General features: G+C 34.2%; 1 protein-coding gene across 18 annotated transcripts in view; it reads right to left on the bottom strand.

The window, feature by feature from the left end:
• The window catches only part of LOC143249000 (uncharacterized), a 76047-nt gene extending 55904 nt beyond the window's left edge, over window positions 1-20143 (bottom strand). For 4 of the 18 annotated variants that reach the window (XM_076498123.1, XM_076498116.1, XM_076498117.1 and 1 more), the window contains exons 1-3: window positions 19408-20033; window positions 16006-16090; window positions 4076-4216 (exon numbers count right to left, since the gene is read on the bottom strand). In XM_076498123.1, the coding sequence (XP_076354238.1) occupies window positions 4076-4216; window positions 16006-16090; window positions 19408-19722 (541 nt within the window). In that variant the 5' untranslated portion in view covers window positions 19723-20033. Of the gene's footprint in view, window positions 1-4075; window positions 4217-13287; window positions 13359-15225; window positions 15348-16005; window positions 16097-17004; window positions 17158-19407 lie in introns of those variants that run through there. The other 14 variants (XR_013027335.1, XR_013027334.1, XM_076498127.1 and 11 more) reach the window with 13 other exon arrangements.
• Between the last annotated feature and the right edge of the window lie 2109 nt (window positions 20144-22252).

Below are 22252 nucleotides of genomic sequence, written 5' to 3' on the forward strand. Positions count from 1 at the left end.
GGACAGAGATAGAAGCAGATACTGATTTGTTAACTTTATTGATTTTGAAGGGTACTAGATTAAGATGCACTGTTAAGGATTCTGTAGGAGGCACAGAAAGGTCTGTCTGGACTCCTATTGTAGTTGTGGAATGGATTATATAATCAAAAGTCTGAGATGGAATTGGGAATAGTAATTTCCAAGCCTTTGGATAAGTAATAATATGAACTATCTTGAGATGTTGTACTTCTTTCTCTTCCACCCATTTATGGCAAGTAAAATAGGAAGGATGTGGACCATTACAATTAACACAATGCAGTTCTAGTTGGCATTCAAAAGCATCATAGTCTTTACCAGCACAACGGGCACATGTTAAGGAACCATGGCAAGATGTTTTTAGTGACCAAATCGTTGACAATGAAAATATCTAACAGGGTTAGGAATATAAGGCTCTACCTTACAATTCAGATATACTGCCTTGATTGTGGTAGGATGACATGATGTTGTAAGTTGCAATATTAGAACATTTGTCGACTCCACAATCCTGTCTCTACATGTAAAAATTCAGTGCACAGCTGTAACGCCTTGGCTGGTGAAACCTGTGAGGATCTCTGACTCTGAAATGGTCTTTAAATCCCTATCAACTATAACTCTTCTGGAAGAATTCAAAGTAGAATGAGGAGTAACCTCAAGGGGTATATCCCCAATGGCTTTTGACTTCAAGAGGAGTTTGGAATGTTGTGATGAAGCTTTTTTCCACTAAAATGTCCTCAGACCGTAATTTTTTTACCAATATAGGTGAGCCAGCAAGCCATTCTAAACCCTTCCGAATAAAAAGTTGAGACATCTGCCCTAAGGGTTTTTCAGTTAAAGAATGTATTATTAAAAATTGCAGGACAGATTCAAGTTGTGAATTTGACCATAAAGAGTCATCAATGTGTGGTCATTTGCCAGTAGTTGGATTATTCTCTATGCTGTCATGATTGTTTTTTTTATTTGAGGGGCATTCATAATAAAAATTTCAGTGCCCACTGACCCCACCCTCCATGGAGCCTTACAAGGGGACACATTACAGTGCCATATAAGGTCACTGCAGTGACGCCAGGGTTTCATAAGCACTATACCCAAACACCAGTATCAGACATAATGTCCACTACACCTGTTGAGGATGTCCTGTGCTGGCACTCAGTTGACCCTGGCCCAAATGGACTAGCCAATTGATCTTGGGGGGCATCCCAAGATTGTCCATCTACAGGAAGTCAAGGCCAAAGTGGCATGTTGGAGTTGGACACCTCAACCACCAGGATACTCTCCTCCCCTTCATGAGTCACTACACATGGCAAACATGCAGGTTAATGTTTAGATCCTAGAGGAGGTAAACTGAAAGTACAGAATCTTCTTTGGGAGGTTTCCTCACTACATACAGGAATCCACATTGAGGGGAGTCCAAACAGAAACAATAATTTACATTTTCGTAATACACAAATAATTCATATTTTTAACAGTGGTAACTTTGTTACATAAAGTATGTATGAGTGGAGAAGCACAGTAGCTAATCCAAGAAAAAAAGTAGTCAGCTAAGTTTAACAATATGTATGAGTAGTTGAATATAGGCCAAAGTAAAGTAATACAGTAATCAATTCCAAAAATACATCACCAGACTTGAACAACAATCTCTTAATAATGAAACAGAAAATGTTGATGACTTTAGGTGTAAAAGCTTACAATGTTACTAAGGTGGCCATGATGGATTACAATAAAATATGAATAGAGTGTACTATCAGGCCTATGTCTATTCCCTTTATCCCTACACCCTTTATTCTTCTGAAGAATAGTGAACTATTTGAAAGCACTCATTTATGGGTCTCTTTTAAAAACCAAAGTATATGTTTAGTTTGAAGTCCCTGTGCCATGGCCAACTCTTCCTCCAGTCACAATGCTTGAATGCTTATAGGTATTTATATAAAATGACTATTACTAGAACTGCCAGCACATCTTGAATGCACCACCATGTGTTTACCTCAAAAATGAAGGTGCAAAAGTCCAGAGTGCCAAGTATTAGGTTCTCGCAGGTTCACAGAGGAATGAGTGAACACTGACTACATAGTTACTATAACTCAGAATGATTATAGACAACTGTTCATTAGAGAAGAGAGTAAATGTGAGTGTTGACACAAGAAATAATACACAAATCATACTTATGTTATCCTGATAAATTAATATAACATAATATGAATTACATTTTCAAAATTATTTCATTGTTGATGGATTATAATTCAAATTTGGTTTGAGTTTTTTTACTTCTTAAGTAAGCTTTTAAATTTAACTGAAGTGGTCTTCAAGTGAAATTTATAGAGTAGTTAAAATGTCTATGCAAATTGCCACCTTGAAGCTGAAATCAAAGCTGAATTCCAATTCATCACCCATCACCAACTGACATCCTTCTCAAAATAGCATTCTTGTTTCTTGAGGTAAGAAGACACAAGTTTAAGGTTTAGAAAAGAGGGCTATGCTTCAGTTAACACTTGTTTTAATACCACAGAGGTTGATTTACAGAATGACTTGATATTGGAAGCTATTAATGGAGGCCAGTACTTTACAAAAGTTAATAAGATTTAATGGAAAATAAGAGAATAAACTTATTATCTCAAAAGATGGAGTGCAAGGACAGTTTGAAGGATTAAACTTCACAATGTTTATAATTTTTGTAAGTGATGTACCTCAGGGTTCTGTGCTAAGTCCATTGATATTTTACATTTTAATTAATGTAACTGATAACTGAATAACAAATAAACTGGTTATATTTTACACATAATAAATTAATGAGCATTTCAAATTTAACTGAAGCTGATATAACTTTGAGGAATGATTGTGAGCTGGGGTAACACCTGGCAGATGTCTTTTAATCTTGAAAAAGATTAGATAACATATATTAGTTATCATAATATTATAAACTTATTGCTTTCCAAAGAAATTCTACAGGGTGTTCAGAAAGTCACTGTGCACTTATATATTTATTAACAGACATGTTTCAATATAAAATACAGGAGGTAAATATGAATGACAATTATAAACAATGTTGAAAGTGACCCCCGTTGGCATCAATACAGGCCTGAATCCTCCTTATTTTGTTTCTAAACACTGCTATCAGTCGCTGGCTTGAAATAGACTGAATGAATACTGTTATCGCTGCTTTCAAAACTGCACAGTGACTTTCCGAACACCACGTAGCTGAAGTTGGCTAACACAGGATTAAAGATCTGGGAATAGACATTAACATATTTCCTAAGTTTTCTGGGTAATGAGTATTATATGGTATTAAGGTAAAACGTATTTCAAAATGTATATCTTGATATATTAGTTAAAGTTAAGTAGTCTATCAGTTTATTCTATAACATGCTAGTTAGACATTATTTAAAACATTGTCAGCATATTTAAGAAAGGATGAAGAGTTGTTTCAGAGAATTCAGAAAAAAGCTATCTATTACACTATAAGAAATTAATTGAACGAGAATAGGTTGAAATCTCTTGACAAGTATTTGCTGGAAAGAAAGAGAGTGGGGAAACATTATTAAGATTTTTATACGATAATTAAAGTTCTGAATTCTATATATCCATATGATGTTTTTCTAAACATTTCTACATGCAGTAAAACCATAGGATATAAATTAAAGATAGGGAAAAATCATGTGTTCCCCCTTCAAACCATTATATATTTTTTAAATGGTGGATAGCTAATGGAATAGTTGTGTTAGAAGCTACAACAGAAGGGTTTAAGAAAAAATTAAATTTGCTTCTTAGATGTCATGGATCAACACAGGAAAATGGGATCTTGCATGAATTTTGGCAGAGGGTGACAACAAAAAATTGAATATTCAAGATGAGAAAAATGGCCCCTTGTCATCCCTTGAAAATGTAATTTTCATAATCAACACAACTAAGTTATTGTACGAGAATACAGTAATCTCTTTGCCATCTGCTAGTTCTTTTAATTAAAGCTTATAATAATTAATCTTCATTGGGCATTTTTTAACTAAACATTAACTTGCTAATTGATCTAATCTTTTACAAATATACAAAGAAAAGTTAAAATTACCTCTTTCAAAGAACTTCAAACAAATTGTCCACAAGACAGTAAGAGATGAATGATATTTGTCAGGCTTCTTCAAAGTTACTATCAGCAAAGTGTACAGCAATGTACCTTCTACTGCAATACTTTCTTTGGTAGGATGTATACCTAAGATTAAAAATGTATAAAAAGTAGTTTTAAAGTTTTTTATTTCATTCAAAACAAACACTTTTCTTTAACACAGTGGATGTTTTAACTTTTTTTTCTTAACAGTATTAAAGTATGGTAAAAATACTTTAAATTAGAAGTATGGTGCCTGAAGACAATGTTTCCTTACTAATATAAAATAAGAACATACCTCTTACCAGGCATTTTTGTACATACCTTATACATGGGATTTTTTTGCATATATGATTCGTTAATTCCAATACAAAGTGTCAGGAAAAGGCTTTACAGATATATAAGGTTTTTTTCTGTGATTTCTTACCTGAATGAATTTAAACAGCAAAATTAAAGTCAGGCAATTGTTTTGAAAAACCAACTATTATCAGGAAAATAATCAAGTAATTAAAATTAGTTTCCAATTATTTCACGTATGCAAGAAATGAGTATACTGATATTATGGTTTCTTATCATTACTTTCAATTAATTCAAAGTAATTTAAGTTAATTGATTAGTATCACAGATTAAAAGTAATCACTTAGCTAAAATTTGTGCTTTTGAAAATTCCAACTATTCAAGTCTCATGTGACAATAATTAGTTAGTTTAATGTAATTAATTAACAAATCCAAACACTTACTGATTACCAAAGTTAACATTTTCCTAAATTGAAAAATGTATTTCCAACAACAATTTACCTCCAAAGACACCATAGCTATTTCTTGATCTCCAGGGTTTCTATTCTTTGCCAATCTAAGTACTGAGAATGCTTGCTTTTAAACTCCCATTCGAATGCCTTAGGCAAATTTTAATTTGCAAATTTCTCCACCAACTTCAATGTGCCCCCTATCTAGGTAATATACTAGCACCTCATTATGATAATGTAATCAGTTTTCTTTTAAAGATATAAACTGGCTTTTAGGGGAGAGGTAGAGCAGGAGAGTGTCAGCAGCAGTATTATTGGAAATACATTTTCAGTTTAGGAAAATATAAACTTCCCAAATGTACTTACCATATGTTGACACTACAGACAGAATCCCCCACTGTGAAGTTAAAGGAGTCAGTATAAGTATGATCTATACAAAAAGTGTCCGTGTAGAACAAGAGTGTATCAAAAAAAAAAAAAAAAAAAGAACAAGAGAGGGGGAACCACACTACATTCAGAACAGGTATGCTTTTCATTTGGAACTGAGTTCTTATAAAAAAATTGGAAGATAATATGAGTAATTGTCAATACAGGGCTATAGGCCATTTCCAACCAGACAGCAAAGGCTTCACAAGTCGGAGTTGAAATTAAGGAATCATGGTACAAATATCTTATGTTGGTGGCTAGAGCTACTGGACTGCAATGATGTCTGCAGGCAGTGAAGGGTGATATATATGTAGGAGATGTTGTGGGCTTAAGCACCCACATCTTGCTCTCCTAATTTCTATTTCTAATTCTATATCTGTTGCTATTCTTTATTTCTTATATGAGACTGGTAAATGGAGGTTAAGACTGATAGACAGTGTATCCTCACCACTATGTGGGTACTACTTCCACAATCACTTATAAAACCTAGGGTACATTTTATAATCTCACATTGTAGTTTGTACCCTAGGATCTTTTCAGTCAGTGCAGCATTTTTTATTTGATTTGTTTTTTTGGCTTGTTTTTCAGTTATATATATATACATATATATATATATATACATACACACATATATACACATACACTCACATACTTTGATTAGATCCTAACCTACAGCCACAGAGTGATGCATTTCACACCACCTAAATCATGACAAGAAAGTAAGCAACACCTAAGTGAAAAAATTTCTTCTCCATCTGAAGAAATTCAAAAGCCAACACTCTAGACTTTAAATAACAGGATCATTCAATCAGGATTTAAGAATATTGATCCTTATTCCTAACCATGTGATCAAGAAGTATTCCACTTGCTCCTGGAATTATGTAGAGAATGTGGAACCTGTGCTCAGTCAAAGACATATGATGGGGCCATTTCACATTTGGAATTATGAAGAAATAGTGGATCACTTTGGATAAGTAACATAAGAAACCAACATTAATCAATGCGAAGGACCATGCACTCCCCAACCAGCTAGCTTTACATCAAATCTGAACCTGAATTACATGTTAGGTCTCATAGAAGTTAGTTTCACTCCTACTGACATCTGAAAAAAACATCCAGGGACTCTAGTAAAAGGGTGCCCAACTCTGCCCTATTCTTCAAAAGTAAAGAAACACACTGGAATACTCTGGAGGAAAAGCTTCTGTCTGCTACTTGAGTGACTGGAAACTAAGTGGTAAGGATTCCCAAGCACCACTAAGGTGTAAAACTTATTAAAGAGTCCTTAGGTACAGTACTCTGGAAACTATGGAACAGATGAACAAGGTTCCCTACATTTTTAAAAGCAAATTGATCCTGATTTATTCAACCTAAAAATTGGCAGGAATGGAAAGAATACTCTTTAGCTTTACCTATGATTGTCCATTAGTGGCAGTCCGTAATAAGGTAGGTGCCTAGATGGTCTTATGAAACACTCCATTTCAACAAAGCCTGTTGTTATCTGTAGTAATTATCATGAAAATGGCTGCCATTATAGAATTGAAAAGAGAAAGCTTACCTGCATCTACAACACTTGCCACAAAGTGGGATCCTGTGAAAAATAAAACTACCTTGAAAATAAAAGAGTATATGATTGAGGACAATAATCACCTCTGATTAAAGTCTAACATATGTGGTCAAAATAGCTATCAGGGTAGTTGAAAATCTTGGCTGTTTCCTCTTGCCAGATCATGAAAGTAATGAGAAAAGCATTAGTAGTAGTCCACATATCAGCCTGAAGGCAGTTCAACTGGCCAACTAATGAATCTTGAGTGACATGTTGCACTTCATTGTTTTGTATGCTTTGAGAAGTTTGTCTACTAGCTGAATGTAATGTGGTGCTCTGTAATTGCCAAGAAAATTGTCAACAATGTCTTTAAAGGCTTTCCAGGAAATCTTTTCCAGCCCAACTAATAGATATTTGAACCGCTTGTCACTCATAACATGTCTGATCTGAGGGCCAACAAAAATGCCCTCTTTGATCTTGGCCTCAGTTATTCTTGGGAACATCTATCTTAAATAACAAAAACCTTTGCCTTCTTCGTTCACTGCTTTCACAAAATTCTTCGTAATTCCCAATTTTATGTGAAGAAGAGGCAAAATATTCTTTGCTGGGTCGACAAGCGGTTCATGCGCCACATTTTTCTGTCCTGGAACTAACTTTTTATGGAGTGGCCAGCTCTGTCTAGAATAATGCGACTCTTTGGCAAGACTGTCCTATTCACAGAAGAAACAACAATACTTTGTATAGCCAAGCTTCAGTCTTAGTAACAGAGCAACAACTTTCAGATCTCCACAGATATTCCAGTTGTACTTGCTGCACTGGATGTGCTTCAGCAACATTTCCATGTTCTCGTAGGTTTCCTTCATGTGTGCTGCACAGCCAACAAGTATTGAAGGGTGAATACTGTCATTGTGTAACAGAACAGCTTTGAGGCTTAACATTGATGAATCAATAAAGAGATGCCACTCTTGCAGGTCATGGTCACAACCCAAAGCAGAGAACAATCCTTTGATGTCAACACAGAAACAGAGACTGTCAACTTGTGCAAAGAATTTGGTTATGTCATCTTGGCGGCTTCGAAAAACAGAAATTTTCATATCTAGTGACAGCAAACACTATACCTGGAGTCTCGAACCCAGCAATTTGGCTTTTGCTTTTGACAGATCTCTGACCAGATCGTTTAATTCTGACTGTGTTATGAGATGTGGAATGCCTGAGGAGCAAGGTTCAAAATCCAGATCAATGTCACTGCCAGTTTCCTGCATTGCAGTTTTTTCATCTGGTTTGTCTAAGGTCCATTCCACTGGTGGTTTCAGAATTGAAAGACTGTCGTCATGTGGCACGTGTATCATTGCTGAAGGCAGATTAGGGTATTCAATTGACGTCTTGTTTTTGGCAGAGAAACCAAACACATTAGCCAAACAGAAGTAACAGTCCTGTCACATGGTCTTTCTGTCATGTCATATCATTGGGACAGCAAACGGTATTGTCTTTCGAGTGCCTCTGAGCCAAGCTCTCAGACAGACAGCACACATTGCACAACAAATGTGAGGTGCCCATTTCTGGTCTTGATCACCAATTATACAGCCGAAGTACAGATGATATGCTTTCTTTACAAGAGCAGTTATTGAGCGTCTCTGATGAACAAGCGTATACTCGCCACAAATATAGTAGATTGTATCGCGGCTGTAACGACATTGATGAGACATATTGACTGACACCAACTGTCCTGTAAAACGTCTATAACATCTAACTTACTTGTTACAGTGCTACTAAGGCAATCCTATATTCTGAAACAATATGTACACACTATAAGATCTATATTAATCAAATGAGCAGCATCTGTGTATGCAAACCACTTTTATAGCCTGCTGAGACAGTTTCAAGCTGGCTCCGGCCTGCCAAGGTATGCCAGGGTTGCATACTTCCACAGAACAGCTTCTGACCTGGCCTGATATCATGCCTGGACATGCCCAGACTACACAAAACATTGTTCATACGTCTCTTACAGAAACGAAAATTTTTGGACACAAATATAAGAAAAACATGACAAAACTGAAAATTTCAATGAAACGGTATGTGATAGGCAAATCTGGATGCAACTTTTGTGACCAACAGCCAAGTATCTATAAGGAACACCAACAGTGTTCAAGAAGCAAAAACTTTGTTGTGCAGTGTAATGAATGCAAGACGGCATTGCTCAAATGTTGGGGATGAAAATGGCAGAATAATGAAGAAAAGAGCAATGGTTTGTTCATGAATGCATCCTGATCAGCATTCAAGAATGCTTTGAATCAAAGAGCTGCAGCATCACATCAGCTGACCTTACATAAAAACTGAGAAAATGTTTTGTTGTTTCATATGCTAAACAGGTGAAATCATAGTATGTTGCATTCAATCACATGGAGAGCATAATAAAGAAGAAAGAGGATTCAGCCAATAAAATGTGTAAGAAGCAGAGCATTGCTTGTGTCAACATTCGGGAAGTAAACTTTCCTAAAATATATATAATTTAAAAAGTACACCACTACAGATTTGCAAGCCTTTTGTTAATGTGTTGGTTTCAGAAACTGAGAAGCACTTTGAAACAGGCTTTGTCAATGAGGATCACATTTTTGTATCTGCTCTTCATCCATGGTTTAAACTGATTTTAATCAGCTCAAACATTAAGAAAGAATCTGAAAATCAAATGAAGATTTAAAAACTGTCAGAGAAGATGGAAGGTGACAGTGATGAAAGTTCATCATATGCTGTTTTACATAATTTTTCATAATTTTTTACCATCAGTGGAGATGACCAAGAAAACTTCAAGTGCTTTAAACATGCAAAATCTGCAAATAATTCATCCCCAAGTAGAAATGATTAAATAACACTGTTCCTGAGAAAATAATCACCTACTTCAAAAGATATAGAATCAAAATTGTTCCCTTTACCACCTTTTAAATCTCTATTCATTTACTTCAACATGCCCATTTCATCAAGTGTTGGTATGGAGCACATTTTGTTAACACTGAAAAACATTTTGAAGCCAAAATAAGATGGATTAAATATGATATAAATCTCGTCACACACAAAAGTGAGAATCCTACATTGAGGAGATGGAGGACTTAATGTAAGATAATCCACAAGTAATTGAACAGGTATGTCTCCTTTGCTCTATAAGTGAGATGTCATGAAATAGCAGCATTGAAGACAAAATCAACAATAAAAAAATATCAAAAAACTTGTAGTATGATTTGCACGAACCTCAGTTAGACAATGTAATGTGGCAAAAAGTATACCAACCTAAACCCAGAATTATTATGCAGTGTGTGTGAATATCTATTTAACTATATGAACAGACATATCTCCTGTTGCCAGTATTATGAGCAGGAAAAAAGAAGAACCACTCAACTGTCAGAGCAGGGAAGAATATTATGTGGAGAATTATGAGTAGGATATGAATACCTACTCAACCAGTATCATATGTCCTGTGATAAGCATTACAAAACAGATGAGGTCTCTTTCTCAAGCTCAACCATAGGAACAGGAAAATTCAACCTGAAGGCAGAATTACTGATATAGGGAGTATATACAGGTCTCAGCTACAGGAACAGAGCATGATCAACTTGAGCTCAATATTATGAGAATATAGCTTCTTCCCACATCAGAACTCCTTGAATAATAACCTAGAAAGAAGAAGAGAGAGTTAACAAATCTGCCCTCTTCTCAAGAGAGTATAGTAAGAAATAGTGTTGCTGTATGTATTTACACACCTAAGGAAACCTCCATGGTCCACTACACCAGCAGCTAGAAACTGGAAAGTGGTAAGGACTTCCAAATTCCACTCAAGGAAGGAAGGCTAAAAGACAGTGAAGAATCCAGAGATTCATCCATGACCAGAATAAGTGTCATGGGTGACTGAAACATTCTATTCTGAAAAGCAGATCATTCAAAAAATTATTCAATTGAGGGATAGGCAATAATGGACAAAAATTCCCTTCTGTTTTACTTCTGATAGTTCATGAATTACTGTCTGCAAAGTACAGAATAAAATTTTATAAACATAGACACACACACACAAATATATATATATACCACTAAGTAAGCTGCTAGTGGTCTTGTGGAACACCCCATCTCAACAATGTGTGTTACAACCTGAAAAGTAGCAGATGCAGATTAAAGTACGACATATTTGACTAGAGACAGCACTTGTCAATGAGAGAGATCTAATTATGTAATGAAGACACAAAGAAAAGCACCTGATAAATAAAACAATAATAGGAAAACTACACCTAACCAAGGTAAAGTCAAATTGGAACATGGAGAATTGCAACTAGAACAAAACAATATCCACTGCAGAAGTAAACATCCAGTTAAAGCAAATAATGAGAGAAAAAAATATAAGTAATATTCCTCAATACAGCCTTTATAATCTCCTCCAGAGAATGATAAAAAACACCTCTCAGTGACAATGTGACATGTCAAAACAGATGAGAGGAGATACAATAAAGAAGGCAACCTATAGAGGAAAGGGAAGAATAAACCTACCAAATACATTGGTGAAACCACTCCATAATGGTAATGGTAGAAAGTTCACAAGATACCAAAAGGCCCCAGAGAAGAAATAAATGGGAACAGGAACCACAGAAGGAAGCTGTACGAGCAATGTAGTATTGCAGAGCCTGCAGAGGAAACAGTAGACAATCCAATACCAACTGGGACCAAATATGAGAAAGAGAAGGAATGTGGTGCAAAGGCAAAGACTTCCTTACTGCCAGAGGATGTTTTTAGGGAAGTAACAAAGGCTGCATCAGTCAAACTACACCACCCAAAGAACTTGACATGGAGAGGTGTGGATGACAGAAATACATAAGGAGAAGAGATAGAACTTCTCGAAATAACCAGAAAATAGAGGAAAGGTATTGAAGACTAAATGTTCCAAATTCCAAATACCAAGTGAAGAATGAAGTATCCAAATGATGTTGGGAAGAGAAGAAAATAGCCAAAGAGAACCATAAATAGGGAAGTGAGAAAATCCTCAACTCAGAGAACAAAACCATATGATCTTCATCCTCTAGGAGCAAACTGATATGGGCTGAAAGCAGTAATAAGCCAAAAATTAGTCATCCTGAAAGGAAAGTGAGACTAAATGACTATTACTGGTATAAGTCCAGCAAAGTCCATGACTATTCATGAAAACACAGAAAGGATATGAGAAAAATCCAAACAGAAGAGTCTGGAACATAAAAATATTCTCCTCCATATGCATTCAAAAGAAGACAGAAATGGATGTAACTTATATATCAAACAAGGTGCAAAAACCCAATAACAGAATAGAAACAAAATCCTGATCAATAGAGAAGAATCAGAAGCTGAAGGAGACAAAAGAGGTTGAAAATTGGCTTCCATGCATTAGCCAAAGAGGAAATAACTAAAGACTTAGAGAAAAATAATCCATTTGGACTGGAAAGACTAGCAATATAGCTCCTGGTAAGAGAAGGAGTCACCTGATAAAGTGCACCCAATTGCAGGAGACCGAGTCCTGAGAAGAAAGGAAAGGAATTGTAAACAATAATCCTGAAGATGGCCATTGATAGTGAATAGATCCACACTCTGAAAAGCCCAAAAAACTTATGGAATGAAAATCTAGGATTCTAAAAAGTTGACAAAATAGAAAAACCTAGTCTCCACAAGATTACAGTTAACATCAAAAACAGGCAAAAGATGAAGAAAAGGGATGATAATGTTGAGATGGAAGTTAATGACAAAAGAGAAGTAAGCAAGATGGCCACCTTGAGACAGGAATAGAAAAAAGGAAAATAGCTATCCAAAATTGTATTAGGCAAAAACAGTCAGATTGAGTTTCCAGAAGGGAGATGTGGAAAGATGAGCCCATGCAAGTGGAGCGTCTCATCCAACAAAACTCAACACCAAATAAGCCAGGGCAATAGGGAATGGCTCAAAAAACAGTCATGTCTTTAAAATCAAAAACATGAAGACAGAAATTCCAGGGAGGAGGGCACATGAGAAACCAAGTCCAAATGAGTTAAAAACCAAAGTGCAGGAACCTAAGAAAACAACACATACATTAGAACAGAAAATACTAATGTGTTATTTGAAGAGTGTGAAAACAACAGAATAATACATGTATTAACTAGCTGCTAGAGGGAAAAAAAACCTAACCATGACATGGATACTGTAACAGTGAACCATAAAATGTAGATTAAAAGGAGAAAAACAGGCAACTAGTACAAAACATTAAGAATTATAATACATCAAAGATCATGTCAGTGAGGTAGCAGTGAAAATAAAAAATGTTGAACACTTACTAAGAGTAGCAGAAAGAATGCCCTATTGGATTGTATTATTTTCCTATGCTGATAAAAAATATTTTTCAGTAGGTTTTTCTTCTGCACACATATGGATATTCCACTACACACACATTTGAGACACATTTATTTGAAGACATGTTCAATATCACTTACTGAATAGAACCACACAGAAGTTGAAACACAACATGATCCTCTAGGTCCCACCATATGGAAGTGGATCACATCTAGAAAATATAAGAACCATACAGAAACCGAGAGCCACATTAACCCTATAACTCCACCTAATTTGTTAAACTCTTTTCTGCATAAGTCATGAGATTTTAGTAAATATTATTCAAAATTGAATTAAACCACTTTATTATAAATGTATTTAAAGGAAATTACTATTTTCAAGTATGTCAAAACTTGAAGATTTATTCTTTTATTTTGAAAAGAAACATCTAAAACAGAAATTTAAACTGCATATTTTGTTGTCTCATGATCCACTCATAGTTAAAATTTTAAAAGTTTAAAAGCTATTAGATAAAAATCAATGGGAAGCTATTAAAAGACTGTAAGCACAGATGGTCAAAGGTACATTTTCAGCTGTCTCTCATTACTGGAGAGAACTTAAAAGAATTTCTTCCCCTATAAATATAAGAACATTCTAATATTTTTAAATTTCAAGTCAGCCATACCCACTTGTAAAGTCAAAGCTGTGTTGCCAAGCATTTTGCATTAATCATTTATAGTCTGAAGAGATATCTAGCTGTTTATTGATCTGCAATATGAAGTAGAAAATATACTTAGTCTATTGTTCTCTTAAAGTGTATATAATGCTTGGCAACTGTTACTTGCTTTATATATGTATTAGTTTGTTAAATAGTCAGTTTGCATCTAGGTTTCATGTTTATACTGTAATTAGTTATTTATTATTTGTTTATAAAGGCATGTTTGAAAATTTTATGATTGTATACATTTAACTTGCTATAGTTTGATTTGTAGATATGTCTTAGCAAGATGACATCATTCACTATTAGTGTTAGAGAAAATTTGTGGAAAACCTTTGCCCTATAATAACTGTAAAAGATCTTTGAGGTCAGGTTGGAATACTAGCATCAAATATAAAAGACAAAGAGCTGGAAAGGAAAATTAAAAATAAGCTCTAAGTGAAAAAGATAAAGATGTGAAATTACACATATAAGAAAAAGAAGATTGCAAAGTATACTACAGAAACACAAAAGGTGCACTTCTTAAATTTAAACATTTCATTGCAGTGTACATTGATGATAATACCTAGAGGTAATGAAATAATAGAAAAAAAAAGTAAAACAAAATATAAACATTTACTTTAAAAACATTTGATATCCATTTGAGAGGTTCTATAGATTATGTAAATGAAATGTGAAACTATAAGATAATACATAGTATTTTTATACTCAAAATGACAATTACAATACATGTGGAGTATTTAGAGTCTGAGTGCAAATAACTACATTAAATAATAAATGTTTTATTACAAACAGTAGAAAAACAAAAAATAAATATTTTATTTTTTTAAAACTACAAAATTTTGTGATTGTTCAGTACAAATTTAAAACTTTTTCATCAACTTTTAATAACAAACTTTCATGAACGTTATATACCAACTTACAATGTAAGTAAGTCATCACTCTAGGGTTAAAAAAAAAAGAAAAAAGAATAATTCCGAGATATTACTATTTGTTTATATTGATTGACTGACTCATAATGAATACTTTGTATAAGTAAAATAATTAAATTATTATTATAGAAATAACTGTAAAATACTTGTCAGTAACACAGAACTTACAAACTAGCCAAACACACCTAGTAAACAAAGTATTTATTAATATCACACTGAGAAATCATTGAAAGGTAACTAGTCAATACATGAAGTAATAATATCAAACATATAAACTGTCTAAATATACCAAGAATATGAAGTACCAATTAATACTTAACCAACAATTTATCCATAATAGCATGCACAAAAATATCCAACTTACCAAAATTAGAACAATGATGAAATATGGAATGCTTAAGTGAGAAAATAAGGATAAAGCAACACAATGGGTCCCAGGCTACACTTACCACAGGTATGGCAACTTGGTTTGTAGCATAAGAGTCAAAATACCATCATGTCACTGGGGGAGCCAGAAGTAAAAGGAGGAGAAGAACAAACAACCAATTTGAAAGACTTGGTAACATGGCAACTGTATCGAGAAAAATAAAACTAGCTAAATCACCCAAATTTCCAACATACAATACCATTAAAATATGCTTCGACTGTTATTAAAAAGGTCCAGTTTGCAATAAAGGAGCAAGCACTCAACAAACTAAGGCACAAACTCCCTCGGCAGAGAATGTCAATCCCACAGCCTAAGTAAGAAAAATAAGTGGGTTCCCAGAAATGACAGTAGCCATGTTGGAAATCACAAGAAATTTGAAATGTAGAAAAAAAAATAAGGTGTGTGAAACAAAGAATCTAAATCTGTGTCACAGCATAATGCAAGATAGAATGAAAGCACACATGTTAAAACAAAATTATGTGTAGTCAAAATTTAAATTAATAAGAAATGTGTCTGATTCATACAGTGTCAATCAAGAAAGTGAGGTACACAAAATGTAATATAAAAGAAGCCAGCTGTTCCAGGAGTGTGTGTCATACACCTACTGGTGGAGGGTAGTTGCATGTATTTTGCATGTTAAATGAGCAGTTGGAACTACTGAGGGGGTATATGAGTCTAGTGAGAATATATATTTTTTAATGCTTTTGAGGGCAGATCTGGGAAAGCTTTTGTACAAGCAGAGGTATGTATTGTACTAGAACTTCAAATTAACATTTCAGATTAAAATAATATATTCACTAACCTTGGGATTCAAAGAGTAAATTGTGTAATGACTTGACAATTTCTTTTATTTCATTCTCAGTTTTTGAAGAGGACATGTAGAAACTCTGCAGATAGAAAAAACTTCTTATAAAACTTTTACTGTCGCAAATGCATATGCATGTAGTTTACATAAAGCACATATATATATAGACAAAACACAGTCAAAACAACACATTACTCAACATCTAAAGAATTCAGAACCTTCCTTTAAAACATATACATAAAATACAGTATTTATACATTGAACAATATGCATGTACAGGCAAGAACTTATACTTTAAAAGGTACAAAATTGTATTTAAACCAATTCACTTTGTGGTTAACATCAATTGGAAAGATGTATCCTCATAATTATTGAGCATAATTCAGTTTTTTTTAATAATCCCAAGTTTTATGGGTACCCTACAAATGTACCATAGCAAGCAAAATTTCATTTTATTGAGAATGGTATGTTGCAGTGTTCATATGCAAAACAAGATAATGGATGCTAGGACTGTCAAACACTTTTGCTCATTTTCAATAACTCTTTACAATCATATGAACAAAATTGATAAAATTTGGTGTGCAACCATGTAAATGTTTTTTTAAAACTAAAGCTACAGTTAACATAAGGAGAAAACAGTCTCTCAGGGTCACTTTGCTTTCAATGCATGCTTGCTTGACCATTAGACAGGAGGAGGCTTTTCAAATTATTCCATGGCTGTTGGGGTAATTAATGTGGTGAATCTATTACTTAGGAACACTAATTACACTTAATAGTATAAAATACTCAATCAAAATTATGATTAAATTGGTTAATATCAATTCTGATTTTTACTGGTTTGAATTATTTCACCTATCAGAATAATCAAAATATTGCCATTATAATTCATCATCATTTATGATCAATTCAAAGTTATTTAGCTTAATTATTTAATGTTAAAACTCACAGAACTAATCAAAATTAGTTTTTCTGATTACTACTATTTTTACAACTCACCTGTCATAGATTACACTGAACCTGAAGAATAATCACATATTGCAAATGGAAAAATAAAACTGGAAACAGAACAGTGTGAAACAAAGGTAGCACTAGTTGTGGATATACAAATGTGGGAGGTGGAAGACTAGAGGTGAGCATTGAAAATTTGTGCTAATAAAGGAAAATACGAATCAAGAAAAGGTATTTTATGAGAGACGGTAAAATATCATATAGAACTTAATAATTCAGACTCATTGCAAATTGTTCAGAAGAGGGTTACTACAATGATGATAAAATGATTGTGGGAACTGGAAGGTTATCTTAAAGGGACAGGTTATTATATTTTTACTTGTAGTAATTACTCTCCAAAAAATAAGGGTAAGATCAAATCCCATTGTAACTTATAAGGCTATATGGATGATCAATAGGGTAAGAACCTTTGATTTATTTCTATTATATTTTAAAGGAAATAGGATAAGAAAACATAAATATAAGATTAAGAAAAAGCTACTTTTTTGTACAGACTTATTTTTCTAACAATACTAATATTGTGATTGACTTATCAGACACAGGTGGTAGTACTACATATGTAAGCATGGCTCAGAGTGTTCATCAAAATGTTATTTTAAATATTTCCTCAATATATCACCTGAACTTTACAATACTATACAGTGTTTCCTTTTATAACACAAGTTATAGTCACAAGTTCTAAGAATCTTTGTAAGTATAACAGCAAAAAGTTTAAATTTAACCAAATGCACTGAGTGAAATTATCTCAAACTGAGTATCTACTTTTGTAAATATTATTAATAATTAGTATTAATTAAAAATTAACCATAATTATAATGTAAATGATGTTACTGTTAATCTGTGATGACAAGAAAACCCACTTGTAAAGAAAAATATGTACGTAAAAATGGCTGGTATGGGTTGAGAAAATTTTTTATGTAGAGGAGCAAACAATGCCCTCTACATCCCTATACCCGATTACACAATCCCCTTCAAACGTGTGGTCAGCTATTGGTCAGTTACCTCTTTCTTTCTTTGTAAACCTGACGATAACCAAAGAAGGTCGAAATGTTGTTCGCTCATCTACATAAAACATTTTCTCAACTCATACCAGCCATTTTTACATATACAGATGTTACTGTTACTTCTTGCTATGTAACATAAATTTGTTGTTCCTTTAAAAACTTAAGCCCAGGGTAAAACAGGAATTACCAGAAAATAACAGATAAATAATAAACATTTCAATTGAAACCTCATTGTATTTAGAACATGTTTACAGTTACAACCTTGCAATATTTGCTGACACATTGCACTGACAAAAAAAAAAGCAGAAAATTTTTTTCACAAAAGGAAGTATGTATGAATAGCTAATATCAAACATTCAAAAGCAATACAAACAAGATAGCAGGGATGGCACTTGCATCATCTCTAGATAAAACTATTATTAATAATAGCATGGGCAAGAAATAACATAACAATATACATAACTATTCAATCAAAGTAGTTTATTTATCCTATGTTTGTCTGTTAATATTCTTGCATTTCTACATTACACTGTGGGTCTGTGTTATTATGTTAGAATATGCAAATACCACCCCTACTATCTTCTTTGTATTGTTTTTGAAGGTTTGATGTTAGGTATCTTAGAATTTACTTCTTTTTTTTTTTTCTAGTTTCTTTCTTTACTTATAATACTTAAGTGTCTACAGTTAAGAGTGAAAGTGTGCTGAGAGAAGGTTAACTTTTCTACTTACTAATACTATCTATCGCCCGGCATGGCCAAGCATGTTAAGGCATGCGACTCGTAATCTGAGGGTCGCGGGCTTGCATCCCCGTCGCGCCAAACATGCTCGCCCTTTAAGCTGTTATAATGTGACGGTCAATCCCACTATTCATTGATAAAAGAGTAGCCCAAGAGTTGGTGGTGGGTGGTGATGACTAGCTGCCTTCCCTCTAGTCTTACACTGCTAAATTAGGGACGGCTAGCACAGATAGCCCTTGAGTGGCTTTGTGCATAATTCAAAGAAACAAAACTAATACTATCTACTATTAATGTATATTTTAATAATGCTTAGGTACCACAGTAATTGCGAATTGATAGTCTGTTTAGTGTTTAGTATGTTATTTTTATGACATTAACAAATTAATGAATTAAATATTATTTATTTTACATAAAACTAAAAAGTTCAATTTTTATAAGTTATAACAAAACTATGTACAAAGGCTAATTACATTTAAAACAATAGCATTTGACTTAACTGTCTTTAACCTGGATGTAAAATTGTAAATCACAAATGTAAAAAGTGGTATGTCTCTGGACTTACAATGCTACTGTGTAGGTTTGTGCTCGGTTTCAAACAAACACAAACATATCATTTACAACTGTAAAGCTAGATAAAAATATACCCTCACCTTCAGTTTGCAAATTATAATGTTCACCTGAAAAATCCATGATTGATATACCATATAATTAGAAGTAGACTCTTTCTTTGAACTCACTTTTACTGGTAGTGCTACAGTTACTCTTTTATTTTTAACATTATATTCTGTAGGCCTATCCCATGAGCTCTGGAGTTTACCATAGTTTATTCTTTGTTCGTCAGTTTTAATTTGAGCCATTCTGGATTTTGTAACTGTTGACAGAAGTTCGTAAAGCTTATTTTCACACTCACCATAATGAGCTCTAATAAAAAGGTTTTGAGCACTATCAAATTGAGAGTTATTCATATTTACACACACTGAGACAACACTACACTGACTAAAAAACTATTTCACATCTCTACATACTCAAAAACTGTTACCAACAAACAGTGCTGATTGGTAGCAAGACAAAAAATCACGAAACGACAGAAACCATGGAAACCCTAATTCATACGACTCACTCGCTCGTGCACTCTTAAGCCACAGCTATATCAAAGAATTGGCCTGGCATGGCCGAGCGCGTAAGGCGTGCGACTCGTAATCCGAGGGTCGCGGGTTCGCGCCCGCGTCGTGCTAAACATGCTCGCCCTCCCAGCCGTGGGGGTGTATATAATGTGACGGTCAATCCCACTTTTCGTTGGTAAAAGAGTAGCCCAAGAGTTGGCGGTGGGTGGTGATGACTAGTTGCCTTCCCTCTAGTCTTACACTGCTAAATTAGGGACGGCTAGCACAGATAGCCCTCGAGTAGCTTTGTGCGAAATTCCAAAAAACAAACAAACAATCAAAGAATTATCAAGGCCAGAGGTCATATAACTAAATATTTAAACAAGAAACAAACACTGTGGCTACTTTTTGTCACTTACAATGTTGTGACATTATATTTAAATCTAGGTTTATATATTAACAAAACTTTTCATTGTATCATATCACATTTTCTTTCTTGTACAGGTGTTTGGGTATTGATGTTTATCTTTGACCTCTTCCTCCTTCCTGTACTTGTGTGGTCATTCAGTGTTTGATGGTGGTTTGTTTGTTTGTTTGCTTTGAATTTCGCGCAAAGCTACTTGAGGGCTATCTGCGCTAGCCGTCCCTAATTTAGCAGTGTAAGACTAGAGGGAAGGCTGCTAGTCATCACCACCCACCGCCAACTCTTGGGCTACTCTTTTACCAACGAATAGTGGGATTGACTGTCACATTATAACGACCCCACGGCTGAAAGGGTGAGCATGTTTGGTGTGACCGGAATTCGAACCCGCGACCCTCGGATTACGAGTCGAACGCCTTAACATGCTTGGCCATGCCGGGCCCGTTTGATAGTGGTAGTTACTGCATTTTTGGGTTAGAGTGAGCTGAATTTACTCCGACCCTTTTCAGGACAATGTCCATGTATTGTATATATACATGTATCTAGACATCAGTAAGATGTCTAGTTTGTTGATGGCACTTTTTTATTATATATTATACTTTTAGATAGATATATAAATATTATCTTTTTATTTATTTTTTATTATTGTTATTTTATTTATTTATTTTTATGTTTAAAATATATATTGATCGGGGAGAGATGTTTAGGACCATCTTCATCATGTATGAGGTACATGTGTAGTTCGCATAGTAATTCGTTTTTCATCTAATTTTTTATCGAAGTACGTTATTGTGTTATGTAGGAGTCTATCTGGTATGGATGGTATGTTAGAATACTTGTGCATAAATTGGGATGATGTTGCTCTGGGAACTCTACATGCAGTTGTGAGGAGTGTGTTTTGGATTGTTTGTAGTTTGGTTTTAATTATTATGTCACTTATGCTGGAGCTACATAGTACATTACTGGTCTAATGTATGTTTTGTAAATTTTTAGTATATTGTCTGTAGAGGCTCCACTATTATTGCCAGTTAGACTCCTAGCATAGTTGGTTCTTCGCCAGACTTTATTTTTAATTTCGTTTACATGTTAAGAAGAAGAAAATCTTATTGAGCTACCTTGTGACAAGACTTTAAAAATAAAATTTGGCAGCATGGAACTAAATGAGTTTTGGATATCAGTAAAAGATAAATATCCGCTGCTAAGTGTTATAGCTCAGCGAATTCTAATTCCTTTCGCGACGTCATATCTCTGCAAAGCTTAGTTATCGGCGGTTGTTGTGACAAAAATCAAGTATCGTGCGAAAATTAATGTGGAACAGGAAATGAGGGCGGTAGTATCCAATATGATTCCGAAGTTTGAGAAACTGTGCAGTTCCCAACAAGTGCAACATCCCATAAGTAATTGAGGTTATTTAAAAATGAAATAAAAATATTGTTTTTACTTTCAATTTACGTGTATTATCATTTCGAACGACTACTAAGCTGTTAGAACAAAACTTATTAAGTATTAAGTTATTTGGATCTAATTACTTAATAAATGAACCTGTTAGGCTTTCCTTTTCGCCTAAGGGCGCCGTGAAAAAAATTTCCGAGAAACTAAGAGTGCTGTGAACCGAAAAAGTTTGGTATATGCTGGACTAGTGTATGGTTGTGTGTGTTTTTCTTACAGCAAAACCACATTGGGCTATTTGCAGAGCTTACAGAGGAGAATCGAACCCATGATTTTAACGTTGTAAATCCACAGACTTACCGCTGTACCAGCGGGGGACTTGTTACTACTCTGACAATGATGAAAATACGTATTTGTCAGTTATCTGGTGAACTTATGCTGTAATATATTTTTTAGGGTTGGTAATTTGATAATAAAATCATAGTCGAGTTAGACCTAAACTCAGTGACCACTTTATTAGGTACACCTGCTCTTTAACGCAAGTAGCCAAACTGTGAATCATGTGGCTGCAACAAAATATAT

The sequence above is a fragment of the Tachypleus tridentatus genome, chromosome 4 (genome assembly GCF_004210375.1).
Source record: "Tachypleus tridentatus isolate NWPU-2018 chromosome 4, ASM421037v1, whole genome shotgun sequence".
Taxonomy (NCBI): Eukaryota; Metazoa; Arthropoda; class Merostomata; order Xiphosura; family Limulidae; genus Tachypleus; species Tachypleus tridentatus.